Source organism: Cyrtonyx montezumae, unplaced genomic scaffold (assembly GCF_038088225.1).
Source record: "Cyrtonyx montezumae isolate F1298 unplaced genomic scaffold, pur_monq_1.0 scaffold_3, whole genome shotgun sequence".
In the NCBI taxonomy this organism is placed as follows: Eukaryota; Metazoa; Chordata; class Aves; order Galliformes; family Odontophoridae; genus Cyrtonyx; species Cyrtonyx montezumae.
Genome location: NW_027072034.1, coordinates 54,324,697 through 54,342,117, shown reverse-complemented (window position 1 = coordinate 54,342,117; position 17,421 = coordinate 54,324,697). Strand labels below are relative to the sequence as shown.

At 40.1% G+C, this 17,421-nt stretch overlaps 1 protein-coding gene across 1 annotated transcript; it reads left to right on the top strand.

Moving 5' to 3' along the window:
• The first annotated feature begins 930 nt into the window (after nucleotides 1-930).
• Nucleotides 931-16,503, top strand: FUNDC1 (FUN14 domain containing 1). Its single transcript, XM_065741592.1, has 5 exons — nucleotides 931-1,013; nucleotides 2,743-2,899; nucleotides 4,824-4,899; nucleotides 12,005-12,133; nucleotides 13,697-16,503. The coding sequence occupies exons 1-5, from the start codon at nucleotides 983-985 to the stop codon at nucleotides 13,772-13,774; spliced, it is 471 nt and encodes a 156-aa protein (XP_065597664.1). The 5' UTR covers nucleotides 931-982; the 3' UTR covers nucleotides 13,775-16,503.
• Nucleotides 16,504-17,421: the final 918 nt, after the last annotated feature.

Here is a 17,421-nt window from a genome sequence, read left to right as displayed (position 1 = left end):
AATCATGAAGGTTGGAAAAAAACACCATACTCACTAACCCATGTTATCTGAAGATGTGAAATCTATCACCAGGGCAAGTCAGTCTCATATATTTCCACTGTATAAGCAAGAAAAGAAAAATCTCAAACCAAGAACCCAACCCCCTAACTGGGCCAGCACTGAAGAGATTCAACTGGAGATGACAGTGATAGGACAAGGGGGAGTGGTTTTAAACTAAGACAGGAGATTTAGGTTAGATGTTAGGAGGAAGTTTTTCAGGGGGTGGCAACACACTGGAACAGGTTGCCCAGAGAGCTTGTGGATGCCCTATCCCTGGAGGCATTCAAGGCACAGCTGGATGTGGCTCTGGGCTGCCTGCTGTAGTGGTTGGTGACCTTGCTCATGGCCATGGGATTAAAATCTTTGAGCTCCTTTTCAACCCAGGCTATTCTTTGATTCTGCAATTCTATGATTCTATGACTTAAGTCTTCCGGATCACGTTGTTTCTGGGACTATAGGTCCCAATAGTTTCAACAGCACAGAGATCTTAACCAAACAGCAGACCTGGTACGAAACAGGGAGCAAGAGGGACTGCCATGGGGGATGGCACCATTACAGCCCTGCAGTGACTTGGCAAGGAACCCAGACCTCCGCCTGCAACATGCCATTGGATAGTTCCTGTGCTAGGGGATTCCTACCCCCCTCCCGAGATGATGAGCTTTTGCAATGACTGCTACTCCTGACTGGAGAGGAGAGGAAACGTACTGCCAGCTGAGAACCCCACAGCTGAGAACCCCTAGGCCCAAATGGCCGCCTCCTTCGCAGAACTACACTTCCCACAATCCCCCGGAGCCGCGGGGACCCCCCCCTCGCTGCCGCCCCGCGCCCCGCTGCCCGCCCGGCTGGAAAGGACAGCGGGCGCATGCGCGCTACCGCAGCGCGGCCGCAGAGGGGGCGGAGCAGCGCGGCCTCGGGCCCGGCTCCGCTGTCAGCAGCAGCCAACATGGCGGCGCGGAGACCCCGCACCGCCCCAGGTCAGTCCGCTCGCGGGAACCCGGCCTCGCGCTGAGGGCCGACGTGGCGGGGATGTCCTCGATGCGCGGGCCCTGGGGTCATGACGGGGTCGCCCGGTGCGCTGTGGGTACGGCGTCCTCAGCGTCCCCATCACCTGGTGTGTTCGCGTACCGGTATCGAAGTGCGTAGGTTTGAATAGCCAACAGCTGTATGGCTGCGAAGGGTGAGACGAGTGCCATGTATGGAGGTCGTGTGTCAGCCGAGACCGGCAGTGCTGGTGGCCCTGAAATGCGTTATTCGAGTGAACTCTACAGCCTGGGACTCGTGTTATCTTCTCGTGAACCATCGGCACTTGAAAGCTGGGAACAACCTTCTGTATCAACTTTGAACACTGCAGGTCTAACTATGTTTAAATAACTGGGAACATCACAGAACTGTAGGGGTTGGAAGGGACCTCTTGAGGTCATCGAGTCCTGTCAGGTCATCAAGAAAGAATTCATACCTGCATGTGTATTGCTTGCATCTTCAGCACATTCAGTCACAAGTAATAGATTTAAAAAAAAAAAAAGATTGCCAGCATTCCTGACAGAATGTTTACATCCCCAGTTGTTATGATCTCAGGTAGTATTGTGGCTTCTCTGACTGATGTCTCAGCATCATTGCTGAGCTTAGTTTCACCTTAAGTGTTCCTAAGAGAAACAGACTTTAATTCCAGCATGTATGCGCTGAGAACTACAAGATGCTTTCAAAACATTCCCATATGAAAGTAGACCATCTATTCCCTTGGCTGTTTGAACGTAAGTGGCATTTAGGATGTTTAATTGGAAGTTGTAGGAGGCCTGTTTTTGAAATGTTGACGGAATTATACAGAAATTACAGAACTTAATTGAATTCCCAGCTTCATTGTTTCATCTGTTGCAGAACAGGAACTTAAGTGCTTGTTCTTGGCTAATTAGTCAAGCTGGTGTGTAGCCCTCTGTGGAGAACACAAGGCTGGGAATTCTCAAAACTTCAAACTGTCCAGAAGAGAAGGGTGTGCTTTCTCTTAAGTTAGACATGTTGCACATGGTCTGAGATGGTGAAAGTAATTACACTGTGTCAGATGAAAGTGGGGCATCTGAAAGCCATTGGCTCCACAATGAAGTAAGGAAGAATAACAGGATAAGTTTGCGTAGTGATAGTTTTTCAAAGTGGTTCTACTGATCTCTCTGCTGGGGACCTCATCAGCGTTGGTTGTTGTTGCCATTGATAGCCCTCGATGTTTTTTGTTTTGGTTTGGTTTGGTTTTTGAACTTTAATTTATTCTGTTGTTACTTGAAGTTCACAATCAGCTTTTGGTCCCTGTGGTATCCTGCAGTGAGGTATTCTGCAGGTTGGCAAGCCTCGAGGAGGAGCATGGAGGGCTCTGTCTTTTTTTGCTAGCTTCCTCTTAGTTTCTCTACTTGAAGAGAGAGATTCCTGTTCTTCTGTGCCAGGCAGGATTTTATGCATTATACCTTTGCCATCGTTTTGTTTTAAAGCTTATGACATAAAAACCTCAAAGTAATTTGCTCTGTTAACAACTGGACCATGGCTAGCCCTTATATGGCATTTTAAGCTGCTGTATTAGCCAACTAATACCAAATACGGTTCTGCTAATGTTTGCTTCTTTGCTGGAGAGTTATTATTTTTTCTTTTTTATAGTCAAACGTTAGTACGCTGTGTAACTGAGAAAATAACTTAACTTTTGTCTTCTTTACCCTTCTTTAGAGCACGAAAGTGATGATGATTCCTACGAAGTGTTGGATCTAACGGAATACGCAAGGCGTCACCATTGGTGGAATCGGTTGTTTGGCCGCAATTCGGGACCAATTGTAGAGAAATACTCCGTAGCCACGCAGATCGTGATGGGTGGAGTGACTGGCTGGTGAGGGAGCACTACTTTCCTAACTGCACTAGGCCTTGTACTGTCTTTTGAAGAGTTCTTTCCAGGGCTGTTTGAAGCGTATGCGTGTATCTTCTTTAACAGGCTTTCCCTTATCGCTGACTCCTCATTCTAGGGCCTTTCTGTGGTAGTTGTAAAACACACCAGTTGCTTAAGGGAACTCACACCAGCTATTGTGAAAAGGATTTGAAGAAACGGCAGAACTCTAGAAGTGTAAGGAGTAAATGGAAATTTACTGCATGTAATTTTTACTTCTGTGGAAAAGCAGATCTACTTACTAGTGTAGACTTAGGGGCCTAGTTATGATACTGTAGCTAAGGTGTGTTTTATTGGAGATGGAAATGAAGAAAGGAATGTGTGGCAGAATATATCTTTAAGACTCTCATTTTAAAGAAATGTCTTATTAAACTGGAGCCATTCTGAACAGCTAAACAGTGTCTCTTAACTGAAAGCAGCTACTACAACATAGCTGTGCTAAAATAGTTTATGGTGACAGGCAGGCAGTGTATATAAGAACAAAAATTGGAAAATGGGGCCACAGTCTTGACATCAAGGTGTTTGTTATTTGTGAAAGGTACTTGACTAGTATTTGTTTGCTGCAGTATTCCAGTAGTGTTAAGTTCGGCGGAAAACAACATTGTGTTTGCACCGAAACTTTAAAATGGAGTTAAGCAAGCTTTGGAAGGTGAAATATGCTCAAAATGATTGTATGTAAGTTTAGTACTGCTTAGGGAATGTAGGCTGAGCTTTCAATCCAGGGTTTGATTTGCCTCTTTAGCTTTAAAATAACTTTTATAGATGTATATACACAAACTCTGAAACTTCTAGGGAGTAGTTAATGGGATCTGGCATCCATAAAAAACGGCTTATTGAAAGATGTGAAAACTGTATTTCAGTATCTGTGTATGTGTACATACATATGAATATGTGTGTATTCATGTATATAAATATAAGTTCATAAGTTCATAAGGTTGGAAAGGACCTATAAGATCATCTAGTCCAACCATCCTCCTATCACTATCTCTACCCAACTACTAAATTAAATCCTTTAGCACCTCATCTAAACGCTTCTTGAACAGCGAAATGAATTCACTGTCCATATGCGGGGGAGGGAAAAAAAAATCACCCAGTGTGTGAGGTTAGGAGGGCAGAGCAGACCCCAGAGGCTGTGCCTGGTGAGATCATGGGACTGTCAGCCTTGGAAATATCCTTTCCCTGCTGAAATGGGACCCCAAGCAGCCTGATTCTGCTTGGAGCATGGGCTTGGCTTTGCAGTTGACCCAGTTTGGGAACTGGAGGGGGTAAACCTCCAGTGGTGCCTTACTGCCAAAGCTGTTCTCTTATGCAGGTATCTCTGCTGGTCTCAGTTTGATGCAGGCATGTTGCCTTGATCCATTAAAAACAGACCAAGACCATGTCCCAGAAGAGCACGCTTACCTGCCCCTATTTTTCCCTCAGCTTTTAGCTCTTGCTGTAGGATGTAACTTCTTAGCTGGGAATTAAGTTATAGGTTGTGTAGCTGAATAAACGATAACATAATGTATTAACCTTCCACTTGGGAATAGCTATAAAGTACTTTTATATTGTTATATTGTGCTTTATTAAAGTGCTGTATTCAATAGCAGCATGCAGCTTTTACATATGAACAAAGCCTGGAGATCTCAATCTTTACCTTAAAGGGGCCATTGGGCAGCCATGAACTAGCAACCATCGCTCATATTGTTTTGTGTTAGACATTATTCATTAAACATTGTATTAAATATGCTGATCTGAAGTTTTAAAAATGTGAAATGATACATTGCTTTGTTAAATGAAAAACTTAATTGTCGTAGTCAGGAATTTTGGACTGCAGCATTGTTCAGCAGACAACTTCATTGGACTGGGTTTTTTGTTTTGTTCTCCTAAGGTGTGCGGGATTTTTGTTCCAGAAAGTCGGAAAGCTTGCAGCAACTGCAGTAGGTGGTGGCTTTCTTCTGCTTCAAGTATGTAGAATTTCATGCTTTATAAGTTGGCATATGTTATTTACTTAAACAATAGGAAAAAACTCAGCTGCTGGGTGAAATTTAATTAGGAAGGCTTCTTATCTACTTCATCTTCTTAATGTTACCAATCCAAAACTTAATTTCAGTTGGAAAATTGTGTGCAAAAAAGAAAACAAACAAAAAAACACTTAAGTGCTAAATCAGAATCTACTCCATCCTGCACCATAGTTTCTGTTAAGCCAAAAGAAAGCTCTGCACAAAAACAGATGCTGTATGTGATTCAACAACCTCAGATTAGAGGGACTGCCTTTAAACCTCTGGTTAGAGAGATCAGGATATTTAAGCTCTGTTTATTTTAAACTTTTAAATGCTATCAGTGCTTTGAGAAAAGAGGGCTGCTTTGACAGTCACTTGAAAGATATGCTGTGGTCTAGTTATGAAGCCATGCTTTTCCTTTTTCTCCCCAAGATGTCTTTATTAGCTTTATTCACTGAACCTCTGAAGGTCTGATTGCATTCCCCTGTTCAAATGGTTTTAAAGTCTAAAAAGTCTTGTGGTGTCAGCTACTATAACCATTTGCATTTTTCACCAGATACTGTATTATGGGAGGACATGTTGCCTAAAAGCCTTCAAATTAATGAGAAGGCTTTGAGTGAAAGAGAATTTCACATAGCCTTCTGTGAGATGCCAAGTAACTTTTAATTCCTTTACTAGCATTATTCACATCTTTGTATTGGCGAGCTTGTCTTTTGTCTTCAAATGAGGAAACAGACTGGTGCATACTTGGGTTCATTCAAATAATACACCATTTTTTTGAGAAAGATCATTAAAAATAGTTTCTTTTTATTCTTGCCAACACAGCCCTGGAGGGTTTCTGAAAAACCCATCCCACTTTTATTTGCTCCTTTGGTGGCAATGGCTATTAGATCCAGCTGTTGATCAGGACAGTTTGCATAGGACCTGTCATTCCCACTGTGTAATGCAGCAAGATTACAATTTTATGCAACAATCACAGTTGCATAAAATATTCTTCCTTTCTTCATGACCATCCTTTTTCTTTTTTTCCTTTGTTAAACATCAACACTGCAATCCCACTCCTTAAGAGAATGTGTGCTTTTGAAACTACTTGGTTTAGCTTGTTTTCAATATAGAACATAGGTGGTTTTCAATTACTCGGTTATTTTCAGTTATCTTCAGTTTACTTGACTTCAAATTACTCAAAGGCAAGCTTCAACAACAATGTAAGGAGTCAAAGAGAAACACTTTTGACGTGAAGCTTCCTGGCATTATTAGTTCTGTTTCACCATGGTGCATGGATGACCTTTTTAAATATCCTGGAAAGCTCTGGTTATTGGGCTTGTTCCTAAACACAGGGGATGAATTTTACAAGTGTATTGAATCAGAAAGAGTTCAGAAGCATACAGATGTAAATTTTTGGCAAAAACTGCAGTGCCAGCAAATGAACCAATCTGAAAACCCCTCAGTTTTTTAGTCCACAATGTGTATTTCTGCATCATGAGCATATTTAAACTTTATATAATTTATATCTGGTCAGTGGATCTTGAAAGTACTCATCATTCTTCACCATCTAGTTAAATATCAGAATCTCTGTTCCCATACAGCATGCTGTTGGTCTTATCTCATTAAATGTCAGTTTTTATTTAAATATGACTGTAGAGTCTGCTGAACAGAGAGGCCTGTAATCCAGGAGCAATAGGCAGCACGTTGCCTGCAACTCCCTGCATTAGTGTTGCTCACTACAGGAAGCTGAAAAGTTAAAACCTGTGGATAGAGAAGAATAGAAACTGCTTGAAACTTACTTATGCAGTGTTTTGCTTGTTGAGTTGTGAAGCTTAGGGAGCTTTCTATACACTAAATTGGATTGCCATTTGTTTGAGTGTCTGATTTTGTGGTAGATCTCATTTACAGTGTATCTGGAAAGGAATATTATCCAAGAGGAAAAAAATAAGTTGCCTATATCTTTAATTAAGGAAGATCAGATTTTCTTGGAAGGAAATGAAATAAATGCCTTGCTCTTTCATTTCAATTCAAAACGTTTTGCATTTTTAAAGCTGAGTCATAAATTCTGAAGTATAATTAAATTTCTGAAGTCTTTAATTTTTTCATTTAAAGATCACACATTGTAATGTTAATTTCCTTTTGAATATATATTCAGCGCTTCCCCTAAATGGGCAGAAGAACATTTCAGCACGTGACTAGAAACTTCCTTTTTCTCTCTGCACTTTTCTGAAGCTGCTGATTTCATTTAAGCTCCTGATTGCAATATTGACATTGTAATTACCTGCTCAAACTAGAATGACAGAAGGCAACATTCCTGGGTAAAGCCCATTCAGTGAAATGTTTCAGTCCTGAGATTTAGGAAGTGCATTTTTTTCTCCTGCATGTGATGATGTTATCTGAAAAAATCTAGTATGAAACTGAAAGCACTATGCTTTGAAGTGTCAGTTTGTACAAGAAGCAAAAAAGGTTTTTCAGATATTTGTAAATGATCTGTATAGCTTCTCAGTCTTAATAAAGATTAAATTAAAACATAATTTATGGAGAATAAAAATGAGATTAAGGAGTTTGCCTTCCTTTTGTAATTAAGATCTGTTGTGACATCTGCTGATTCTTTCAACAGCTTAATTTAATGAATTAATGATTTTTTTTTTTTGAAAAAGTTGTGATTCTTCATATATGCTGCTTCTAAATCATTGTCCATGTCTATATTAAGGAAAACATAATTTCTCAGATACTAGCCTAAGGGATTTGCCTTCTCTAACTTTTGGTTATGCAGTACACAGTTCAGTGAGATTCAGGGCAGAGAAGTATGCGCTCCACGTCATTCTTCTATAACAAATTACTTAAAACAATTGTTCTCAACAAGTGCCTGTTCTGTGTTTCTAAATTCCTATATCCTTAGTAATGCTTTCTGCACTGCACTCAACACGCTAACTGGCATCTTCTCCATTCTGTGTCGACTTACTTAATCACAGAATTGTGTATTTCTGTGTGTTTTCACTTACATATTTTGCCTCATTCCATTAATATGATAAATTGACTTCAAATACTTGTTATATCATTTTCTAACTTAGGAGTAGTAAGAAATAATAACAAAAAGCACAATAAACCTTAAGCTACCCTCGGCTATACATTGTGCAAGGAGATGTTGACACCATGCTGCAATGATGCTGTGGGGCTGCAGTGAAGTGAGGAGAGGGCAGTGTGCTTTTGGGTTGGACACTTGATAACAGAGCTGCATGCAGTTTTGTATTTGTTGTGCAAGCTGCGTGGTGGCTGAAAATGCAGCTTCTGGAGGATCATTTCTCAGTCCCTCCATATCTTTGTATATCAAAGCTGCAGACTCATCAGGTCTATTCTGGAAACATGTCAAGAGCAGAGAGGGTTGCTTACCTATATAAATACAGCAGGAAGTTGAGAACGTGGAGCTGGTGGGAAGCTTCTGGGCTTGGTTAGGCTTGTTTAGTACGAGAGAAAGTGTGCTTTTGAGGAAATATAACTTCCCATCCTGCTGTCCCATCTTACTGTACACATTTTTTTCTCTTGCACATTATTTTCTCATTACTGTCAGTTATGATTAATATTAACAAATTACTTGCATGCCTATCCAGTATCACCCCTAAAATGAGATCCTTCCTTTAGATTCTCTGCTCACTTTGATTAGAGATGCAGGTATTTTTAAGAATCTTGCACTGGTGTATTTGTAATCATCTTTTTAGATTTTTTTTTTTATATAAAAAAGATTAGAAGAAGATCTTTAACAAAAATAGTTTGTTATGTATGTACATGTATTCTTAGCCAGATAGGTATGTAAGCATGAAGAGGATAACAGAATATTAATATTCTAGTTTATCTCCATTATCATAGGGAACAGCTTTGAAAATAGTAGTGAACTTTAAGAATTATATGTGTTTGTGGGAACTTTGCCTAAGCTAATTTTTTCTATGATGGATTAGGATTTAAAAATTAAAGTCAGTTTTAGCAACATTTGGCTTTATTGAGGTTGTTTCTGTGGTCACACACAAATTTAGGGATTTAGTAGGACTAAAAGGAGATGTGACGAAGGCTGACTATCGCTGCAATGAAGAGCAGAGTTTCTTCCTCACAGTTACACGTTTTATATTTAAAACACATATTTATACATTTTATATTTAAAATGTAATTTTCTATTACTTATTTTGTAGAATCATAGAAGAATTTGGCTTAGAAGGGACCTCAGGGATCATCAAGTTCAACCCCCCCTGCCATAGGCAGAGTTCCCAGCTGCTAGATCAGGTACTAGATCGGATTGCCCTGGGCCCCATCCAACCTGGCCGCAATGAGGTTTCCCCACAGCCTTCTTCAAGCTTAACAAGCCCAGTTCCTTCAGCCTGTCTTAATAGGCAAGGTGCTTTCAGCCCTTGGATTATCTTCATGGCCCTCCTCTGCACCACCTCCGCACCTTTCCTGTGTTGTGGGCCCTAGACCTGAACACAGTACTCCAGCTGGGTCCTCATGAGGGCAGAACAGAGGGGGACAATCACCTCCCTCACTCTGTTGGCCACCCCTCTTCTGATGGACCTCAGGATACCATTGGCTTTCCAGACTGGAAGCACACACTTGGCTCATTTGAAGTTATATGAAGTCCATATTTAGTTTTTGAATTTATGAGTTACATGACTCCATTTCAACGATCAGGCTTCCTTCAAATTCTTATGGTAATTTTAAATTCATTTAAAAAAAACTAGCCCCCACCTTAGCAGTTTTTTTTTCAGTTGTAATTTTTTTTCCCCTAGTTTATCTTCCAGTGACTGTGAAACCAGCGTGGTTTAAAACCTCCTTCATGTCTTCATGCTAAATAGGTAGTCCTTAATTAGCTATGTAACACCAGCACCTGTGTACATAAGTGGTTTTCCATTAGACAGGCAAGGCTAATGGATTTTTTTTTATATTTTAAGATAGCCCAGGCTTAATATATTGTATATTTAAATACCCATCCTACATAATTTCATTACATGTGAATTTTATTTACAAATTGTACCATTTGGATAGAATACTTTTACATAAATTACCTGAATTTGACAAACATGGCCTTAGGAAGCATCTGAGAAATCTCACTCTTTGAAAACTGGTTTTTATGTAAGTCATTTACCTTTAAAGTTAGTGGTCTATGTTTATTTGTCTTAGCAATTAAAATTATAGAATTATAGAATCACCACAGTTGGAAAAGACCTCCAAGATCATCCAGTCCACCTACCACCAATATTTTACTATTAACCCGTGTGCCTCAGCACAACATCTAATCGTTCATTGAACACCTCCAGGGATGGTGACCCCACCACCTCCCTGGGCAGCCCATGCCACTGCCTCACTGCTCCTTCTGAGAAGTTCTTTTTCCGAATATCCAACCAGAACCTCGCCTGGTGCAATTTGAGGCCATTACCTCTTGTCCTGTCACTGTTACATGGGAGAAGAGGCTGGTGCCCATCTTGCCACAACCTCCTTTCAGGTGGTTGTAACAAACAGTATTGTCTCCACTGAGTCTTCTCCAGACTGAACAGTCTTAGTTCCTTCAGCTGCTCCCTGTAAGGCTTGTGCTCCAGACCCCTCACAGCTTTGTTGCCCTTCTCTGGGCATGCTCTCAATGTCTTTCTTGTAGTGAAGAGTCCAAAACTAAACACAGCACTCAAGGTGCGGCCTCACCAGAGCTGAGTACAGGGGGATGATTGCCACCTTGCTCCTGCTGGCAACGCTATGACACAAGCCAGGATGCTGTTTGGCCTTTCTGGCCACCTGGGAACACTGCTGGCTCATGTTCAGGCACATGTTGGCCAACAGCCCCAGGTGCATTTCTTAGCACTGTCTTGCAGTCAGTTTGCCCCAAGCCTGTGGTGTTGGCTAGCATTGCTGTGGCCAAGTGCAGGATGCAGCACTTGGTCTCACTGAACTTCATCCCATTGGCCTCAGCCCTGTGATCCAGATCCCTCTGTAGGGCCTCGCTACCTCCAGGCAGTTTGACACTTCCTCCCAAGTTGATGTCATCTGCAAGCTTACTGAGGGTGCACTCACTGCCCTCATCCAGGTCATCAGTAAAGATATTGAACAGGACAGGCCCCAATACTGACCCCTGGAGAACACCACCTGTGACTGGTTGCCAGCTGGGTTTAACTCCATTCACCACCACTCTGGGCCCAGCTCTCCAGACAGTTCCTTACCCAGCAAAGAGTGCACCTGTCCAAGCCACAGCCTGACAGTTTCCCCAGGAGAATACTCTGGGAGTAATCCTTTATTTTGGTTTTCCTCTTTTTCTAACTGATGAGATTTTTATTTTAACTCTACCCAGAATGTGCAGTAATTGCCTGGTTTTTTGGCTATGTTTTTATAAGCATTTAAATATGCATTTATTTTGTGAATTGTTTTGAGAAAATTTGTGAGAACTGCCGGAGATGGCTGAGTAGCAGAACGTCTTCCTTTTTCCAGGATTAAATCTGAATAAGAGAAGGAAGGCAAAGTTTGGGATGATGATTAGATGTACTATAGAACCTCACAGATAGCTGATGTTACAGTACTTGCAATGTTTGAGTTTCATTTTTTTTTCTGGTTACTGTCTTTGTAGAATTCTGTTTTCAAATACTTATTTGTTGGACAGTTTAAATGATATAATAGTTCCTAGTATGTCTAAGGATGATTCTTATTTGCCACAAATATGCTGTCACAAGTCATAATTCCACAATTTCAAAAGAAACTAAAATTGAACTTCCTTTTAAAATTATTTTTATCTTGTAAGTTTACTTTACTTTCCTGTTCTTGCAATTAAAGTATTGCTGAGTGCTGAGGGAAAAAAATATAAAGCTGTTATAAGCAAACCATAGAAAAACACTAGAATTAGCAGTCTACTGAACTTTGCAATTGCTTGTTTGATTTCAGTTGCTCTTCCTGCAAGAAGATATTAGTATTTGGAGTGCCTTTTGTAACTTGAGGAATGTCTTTTCCTTTAACAAAAAATATTTTAACCTTGCCAGCAAATTTTGTGAGCACTAAGCTACTGTGTTTTGCTTCAGAAAATGTTAACCAGAACAGTACTAACTACACTTCATCTTCCTAGATCGCTAGTCATAGTGGATATGTACAAGTTGACTGGAAGAGAGTTGAGAAAGATGTAAACAAGGCAAAAAAACAGTTAAAAAAGCGTGCAAATAAGGCAGCGCCTGAAATCAATACTCTAATTGAAGAGGTAAGTTTAAGGTGATGCACTTTCCTGCCAGCCAGTATTTCTCACCTTCCCTTGTGTGTGTTGCTCAGTAGAAGATAGTTCTTTGGTTTTGTACCACATAGTTCTGATTTAGCATGGAAAGCTACCAGGGTGTCTACTTTATAGTGTGTGCCTTTTTATTTAAGTTGATATTTTGTTCACTTTTATAGGATCACACACAGTGATGTGTATAAAAAGTGCTTTAACTTTGGTGTGGCATAGGGACTGCTCTTGTCTTTGTCAGTTATCTGTGCACATTCTTGGTGGAAAGCTGAGGCCGTATGGTTAAAACAGTAGCTTCAAATGACAAAAAATAATAATTGAAAAGCACTGGTTTATTCTGCTGATCACAAACTGTTTGTTTACAGAAGAGTGACCTCTCTTCCTCGAGACAAGCAATAAGAATTTTGTAACTAGCTGTATTTTTCTCCATCTCATTTCTATACATGAATATCTGCCTTTAGAATCTGTTACATGCTGAGTTGAAAAGAGGTAAATTCTTACTGATCAGTGTCACTGAGGCCATTTTCTTTTGTCATTTGAATAGCCTTTTTATCACTCTATCTTTCAAAAAAAAAAAGGAGTATGTTTGGCATGTTCTAGCACTTTTTCAAATGCCATATAGGTAGCACAAATTTGTTTCTCTGCAGCTATATGATTCCTGACCTGGAATGTGCTGCAGACAACCATGAAACAGCAGCCACAGGAGATTTTATGTTTCATACTTAATCTGATGGCATTACAGTTAGGTTGCTAAAAATTATTGTACATTTTAATGTGGATTTGAAGTGGAAATTCAAGAGAGATGGTTTTCTGGCTTCTTCTGTACCCCAGATAAGCTTAGCCTGTTCTCCATTTCACTGCAGAAAGGGGTGGGACATGGTGGGTTTTATTTTCCTTTTTCAAATTACATTACGTTTTTTTCTAATTGTGTACTAGCTACTAACGTGAAGTGCTGAAAGAAAAGGATTTATGAAATGGCACCTGTTTGATAGATACTATAGTCAGTGCTATTACTTCATGAAATCTTGTAAAAAGCAAGTTACCATGTGCAAAAGTTACCATGTGTTTTTTGTAGGATTAATTTACTGGGAAATTAGCTCATGCAGAGTGCAGTATATTGTTTTCCAATGCCTCTGTCTTCCAAGAGAGCAGTATTTTTTTATTAACTTTTTTGTTTGTTTGTGTGTGTGTGATTTAAATTGAAATGGCTGTATACTCATAGATTTATTTTGTTTTGCCAGGTTTGTAAAACAACTCTCTGGTTTTAATAAGAAAAGAGTGGCACTGACATGGAATTACTGTGAGAATTGCTTAGTATTTTAATTCCCCAAACGCTTCCTGTATTGTAAACGTGTTGTTAAAGTCAGTCTAGAGTCAATTTTCACTCCATTGTTGCCACTTAACTGTGCATGTTTTGAAACCCGTTGCTAACCATGTTCTCAGTTTCAGTATGCTTGTTCCTGGCAGTTGTGGTGAAAGTGCTAAATGCTACAGTCAGACGCAGTGTACTCAGTTCTTCATGCATACTGTTTTTCTTCTCAGTCAACAGAATTTATCAAACAGAACATCGTGGTCTCCAGTGGATTTGTTGGAGGCTTTTTGTTGGGCCTTGCATCGTAAGGATCTGAATCATCTCTTCGTGACGGCATTCGCGTCAAAGAACAGTTGTGGTGACACACTGTCAGAAAGCAGTGTGGATCACTGGGCCCTCCAGAGCAAGATGAGTGGACTAGATAGGCAACTTGGAAGCTTTTACATTTTAGGCTTTTGCCTCTTGAAGCTTGGCAAAACTAGGATTTGCTGAAAAACTGCAGCGTGCTCATTAAAGCATTTCTGGGCAAAACTGGTTCATCGTCATCATGACTCTTTTTATCTATGACCTTTCAAGATCTAGCATTTTTAAAATGTTATTCTTGGAATATAGATATGTAACCATATTGTAAGAAAGCAAGCTCCATTTCTATGTTTGCAAGTAAATACTGTTTATTTTCAAAGTATTTTTCTTCATGCTGTAGTAGATAGTATCGATGACTGCATAACGTATATGATACTGTAGTTCCAGCCTCATGGCTGGCTGTGTTCTTTAAAAGTCACTGCAATAACCTTTAAATTATGTAATACTCTTTTTACAGAGTATTAAATAACAAAGAATCATGAGCTCATTAAAGGTGCAAATTAACTTTGACTCTGGTCATTGTATACATAAAGAATGTCTCATTTCATAACCCGTGGGCATCTGGTACAAATATCTGCAAGATACCTGTGGTTCCTGTGTTCTACGTGCATGTGTGTGTTATTTTTCCCAGATGTGTAGACATGGATAAGCTCATAGCTAAAACTGTAGTACACAGATAATTGTTGCGAATGCAGACACCACCATGAACTGATGCTTAATTGTTTCACACACAGTAAACAGTGGAGGCCATTTCAGACTTGAGTAGATGGTGAAATGAAGTGCAGAAGCTTTTACATGAGCACTTGCAAGGCTTGGTAACACGTCAGCATGATGTACCTTGAATGAATCCAAGGCTTCTCTTGCAGTCCCTTTTAGCTGGAAATAAAATCAGAAATGGTGCTCACTTTCATATTCACCTCTATTGCCACCGTGTTCTGCCCAACTTAGACTTTTTCTTAAATTTGACTTCCAATGCCTAGTCTGTCAGCTATGGAAAAGCTCGGGTACAGATTGGGTTCAGTCAGCTAATTGGAAGAGTGCCTGTTTCTTCTGAAGTCTGGCAAAGCAAATGGAACTGCTGGATGAGGTTCTTCTCCATCTTTGGCAGATCAAAGTGGGAGGCAGACTCTAAAGGAGATGGGAAGCATAGCTGTGGAGAGGCTGGAAAATTAATTCTGAAGCAGAATTTTAAAGTGGTTTTGGTAATTTGTTAAAAGATTATCTTCAAGAAGTTGGCAGTCCAAACACGTGCTTTGTACATGCTTCTGCATTTCAGGCTTGTGAGCCTTTTACCCAAGGCCCTGTTTTTTCTGCTTAAATATTGTACCAACAAGTTAATGTGAAACCAAACCCGCCTTGTGCAGATTGTGCTGGGTTCTCATTTACACGTCTGAGCTATAGCAGTGATGCATTAGCATCTGATGGCTGAATGTGAACTTCTGACACGTAGGACACGTGATGAACGTCCATCAGGTGGACCGTACATGAAAGGCCTTTGACATTGTGAGCTAGCATATATTTAGATTAGGACAACTGTGGACTTCAGAGACTCGTACTGTAGGTTAACTTCATATGCATGCATCTGGCCAGGGTAAGTTTTGAAGCATGTCATGCATGCCTGCCATGCTTAAGGGTTTAGTTAAGCTAAAACCTCTTGAAGACTTTGGATATTAAAATGCAAAGAAAACAAATAAACCCCACGAAAGAAAAGAAAAAGAAACCGAGGAACACAGATGACCACAGATAATGTTAACATCTGAAGGTTTAGTTTTTAGAAGATGAGTTTCTACAGCTCTATAAAAACTGTTGCAGTTTTTTGGAAGGCAGAAGTCCAGGGAAGGCTGTCTCATCTGGGACTGAAGAAAGATGAAAATAGTACAATGTGAAAGGTTTCTTTACCTTAGTATTTGATACAAGGAATGTTTGGAAGGTGACCACTGTGTTGTTTTCTGCTGATGATGAATTTGGATATTGGCATCTCAAGAGTTACCTGAAGCCACCTGGTGCGCATCACACAGACTGGTTGGGGGGATCTTGGATGTTCTGAAGGGATCTGAGAATGAAGTGACCACCCCAAAAACATATACCCATAGACTAGCATTTAAAAAGCATTCTATTCCACAGAAGGATTTCAAGGGAGTTTATTGTAGAGTCCTTTCTAAAAAGGCTGCTGTGACCAAGGAATGCGCTTCATAGTTAAAAGTAGAATTGAAAATAACTTTCATAGCAGTCTGTAAACCCAATTTCTGCAGAGGAATGTTTTTCTGTCCTATTGCTGTTATCTGAGGTTCTCAGACAGTGAATAAAAAACTACGTGATTGAGCTAAATTTATATATTTTTTATTATTTTTTCAGAGCCTTTGGAATAAGAAGCGCAATGCCATGGTAGATGTAAAATTGGCTGAGAGACAGAATAAGGAGAAATGGTGTGATTTCAAATGTGAACCCTGGTGGTTTGTATGAGAATCGGCCTTATGTAATGCATTAATGGCTTGAGGAAAATAACGTCTGCTGGCACTGCACTATTTGCAAAGTTCTTTGCTGTTCCTTGGGTTGTTTATGGGGATTACCACAACTGCTGATAGAGCAGGTGATGGAGTGGCGATAAACATGAAGGAATCAGACATAAAAGAAGCGTTTCCTGTGTGTCAGCTCAGACTAGGGACTTGTGGGTGTCCCTCTTACCCAACTGAATGCTCTGTTATGTTATGGCCAAAAAAGGTAATGGCACCATCCAAAATGGAGTGGAGAATAACAGCAGTGTGATGTTCTTGTGGTACAGTCCTCTCTGGAATGATTTCAGAGTTGCAGTTATCCTCTGACAAAACCTAATGGAGGCGAAGAAGATTCAGAAGAGAGTGAAATAAAGACAGGAAGAAAAAAATCACAAAGGAACAGAACAAGTTCGCACTGTGTGCTGCTGAAAGCAAGAAGCAGACTCCATTCAAAGGAAGATGGGCCAACATTCATGTACGTCACAGGATGCTCAGTAATGTTCAAAGATGCAGGAAAAGCAAAATCTTGTTTCTCCAGCCATAGCTAATACTGCTTGGTCAAGTTCAAGATAAAGTCATTTTTGTGGTTTTACTGCCTTCTCTTTTGCAGATTGTGTATCTTTTTGCCTCAAGCAGTTGTTATCAGTCACTTCAGAATTGAGCACGGGGCTAACTGATTCACCAAGGCATGCCACATATCCCTCTGCGATGCCGTGAACATCTGTTGAAAGTTTACTGAATAATGAGTTTTGGAAGAGCTCGATAATAAATCATTTATTCATTTTGTATTATCTTAATGACATAATCTGATTTTTAAAGTTATTTTATTTAAAGCAGCATCAGGTTTTAATTTGAAGTAAGATGACTTCTTGGTCAAAATCATTGTGATTTTATTACTGAAGTTTAAGCGGACAGAATTTGGCTAAATCTTTGAAGGCTGTTTTTGTTTTATCAGCCAGACTGAAACAGCTGTGTTCTAGACTCATTTGTCATGAGGTCTTAAAAAGGGGGATGTATACAGAGTAAGCTGCAGAAGTCAATCCTGTAATTCAGAATTGGTGCCTGTTCATGTTTCATAACATACATAGCGTACAGTC

Bases quoted from the DNA above. Each gene is read 5' to 3' on its own strand.
- FUNDC1 (XM_065741592.1), top strand. From the start codon at position 983: ATGGCGGCGCGGAGACCCCGCACCGCCCCAG. The intron at 1,014-2,742 runs GTCAGTCCGCTC...ACCCTTCTTTAG, and splicing joins GAGACCCCGCACCGCCCCAG to AGCACGAAAGTGATGATGAT. The intron at 12,134-13,696 runs GTAAGTTTAAGG...TTTTCTTCTCAG, and splicing joins TCAATACTCTAATTGAAGAG to TCAACAGAATTTATCAAACA.